The 2,500-nt window shown below is 48.9% G+C and overlaps 1 protein-coding gene across 1 annotated transcript in view; it reads left to right on the top strand.

Annotated features, from left to right (window-relative positions):
* Positions 1-2,500, top strand: part of LOC115550631 (carbohydrate sulfotransferase 8) — a 35,955-nt gene that overhangs the window by 33,083 nt on the left and 372 nt on the right. The window contains exons 3-4 of the mRNA XM_030365843.1: positions 242-282; positions 797-2,500. The exon at positions 797-2,500 is cut by the window's right edge and continues 372 nt beyond it. Coding sequence (XP_030221703.1) covers positions 242-282; positions 797-1,858 — 1,103 coding nt within the window. The 3' untranslated portion in view covers positions 1,859-2,500. The remainder of the gene's footprint in view (positions 1-241; positions 283-796) is intronic.

Here is a 2,500-nt window from a genome sequence, read left to right as displayed (position 1 = left end):
CGGAAGACATATCTGGCCACTGCACTCCTCTGTCCTCCAAGTGGTTTCTCTTGGCCACCACCTCACCAGACTACTTATTTTTTAAAGCCAGACTTCACTTGTATGGCTTGTGTTATTCCCTTCATATCAATGGGTATATCAATTGTATAACTGAACACTTTATACATTTCTATGTATAAAGTATACCATATTATGGGAAATAGCTATTATGACTGTTGTTTTTCTGATTTGTCATCCACAGGAACTAACTCGGTGGTTGCACCTAGTTGGCCTGTTGAAAAGGTGAGCACTCCTATTGCAGCTAATCTTTGTTAAAACAGCACTGTTTGAACAAACACGAGATATGGGTCTGGTTCTATTATGTACCAGGGACAATAGTCCATGGTCATTGTTGATAGATTATTCAAATTTATGTAAACTTTTGTAATACGATCTGTAAAACTGTCTTTTGCATAAGCAAACTCGGGCGGGTATGTAAACGAGGCTAGATAATTCATTAGAAGCGGCGTGATGTCATCTTGTGGTTTGTTTGGTGTACTGCACTTTATTTAACCAATCTGGTAGCCGTCTCGCTGATCATGCATATATTTTAATTATTTCAGTTTTGACAAAGAAAAGCATGTACAATAGTTTGGGCTTGTCTTACACAAAATCTTACAACATGTAAAATATACTTTCTCCCAACCAATAAATAAATAAAAACAAGTTTATAATCAAATATAAATGAAAGAATTCCTTACTAATCTAATCGGACCCATTGTAATTTGACATTTGTCCATTCTATTTTGGATGTCAGGACTTTGACACGGGCCATCCAGCAGAGGGCGATGTGGACCGGAGCTACGACCCACCCCGACGTCTGGAGAACAGAGCTTCCTACCCCACCCTCCGCCCTCCCCTCCCCCTCACTCAGGAGCCCTCCAACGCCTCCGCGGCATCACACGAGGACCAGGCCTCCAGGCCCAAGCTACGTCTCCTGGAGGACCTCTCGGACGCGGGTGGGGGGGCCGGGGGCCCCCACCAGAAGCTGGCCCTGGCGCAGGCCATCCGGCGACACCAACTGAGGAAGACGTGCGCCAAATACCAGCCCAGCGTGGCCAATCGGCTGCTCTCGCGGCGGCAGGTGTCCCGGGTCTACGTGGAGGAACGGTCGCGGCTGCTGTACTGCGAGGTGCCCAAGGCCGGCTGCTCCAACTGGAAGCGGGTGCTCATGGTCCTGGGGGGCAGCGCCGTGTCCCCCGGGGACATCCCCCACGAGGCGGCGCACAACGCCAACAGCCTCCGCCGGCTGGACGGCTACGACCGCGCCGCCATCGCCAAGAGGCTCCACGACTACACCAAGTTCCTGTTTGTGCGGGAGCCCTTCGAGCGGCTGGTGTCGGCCTTCCGCGACAAGTTCGAGAGCCCCAACTCCTACTACCACCCCGTGTTCGGGCGGCCAATCATCTCCAAGTACCGGGCCAACGCCTCGCGCAGCGCCCTGCGTACCGGCGCCGGCGTGACCTTCCGGGAGTTCGTCCAGTACCTGCTGGACGTGCACCGGCCCGTGGGCATGGACATCCACTGGGAGCCCGTCAGCCAGCTCTGCAACCCCTGCCTGCTGCGCTACAACTTCATCGGGAAGTTTGAGAACATGGAAGAGGAGGCCAACTTCCTGCTGCGGAGCATGGGCGCGCCGGGGAACCTCAGCTTCCCCCACTTTAAGGACAGGAACCCCCTGGCCGAGAGGACTTCCTCCAGGATCACCCAGAGCTACTTTGCAAAGTTGAACTCAATAGAGCGACAGAAGATCTACGACTTTTACTACATGGATTATCTGATGTTCAACTACCCCAAGCCCTTTAAGGACCTGCATTAAGGGCCGAACGGGACTTTGTATGATTGTATGTAGCAGTCTGACTGAAGTGCTGTTGAGGAAACGGTTCAACCTCAAGGACAGTTTTGGGGAAGCGACTTTGTATTCATTGTAGCAAATAATTGTACTCTTTTAAAATGTACCTTAGTTAATTATGGTCTACTTCCTCGATAGAGCCAGCCAGCAGCACTGAGTTGGTGAATAAATGAAGCATCAGTATCTGGCTGCTGTCTTCACTGAGTGGCTCTGCAGAATAACGACCCACACCACTGAATCCAAAGTCGCACCCTCGAATAGCAGGGAGCAATATGGGAACATACACTAGAGACTGCATCACTAGGTCATTCTGCATTCTTATGTCTGCATCCGTACCATTACTATTGTTGCCTAATCAGATATCAGAGATTTAAGTACTGGTTGAACTTGAAAGATTTTCCTGTGTGTCCTTTTTAATTATATAACTTTTTGTGAGTATTTTATTTCATTGGTTTACTTGTAAGCGAAAAGACAATCCTGTTCCTGAAATTCATCGATAGGCCTTCTTCGGCCATATTTAGAGACTTTGTTGTTATTGGTTTATTCAATCTGGCAGTAAGTAAGTTATGCCATTTCTTTTGTTGATATTCTCTAATTGTAATCATTCCA

This window comes from Gadus morhua, chromosome 9 (assembly GCF_902167405.1).
Source record: "Gadus morhua chromosome 9, gadMor3.0, whole genome shotgun sequence".
NCBI classification, from domain to species: Eukaryota; Metazoa; Chordata; class Actinopteri; order Gadiformes; family Gadidae; genus Gadus; species Gadus morhua.
This window is presented reverse-complemented; position numbering and strand designations above follow the sequence as displayed.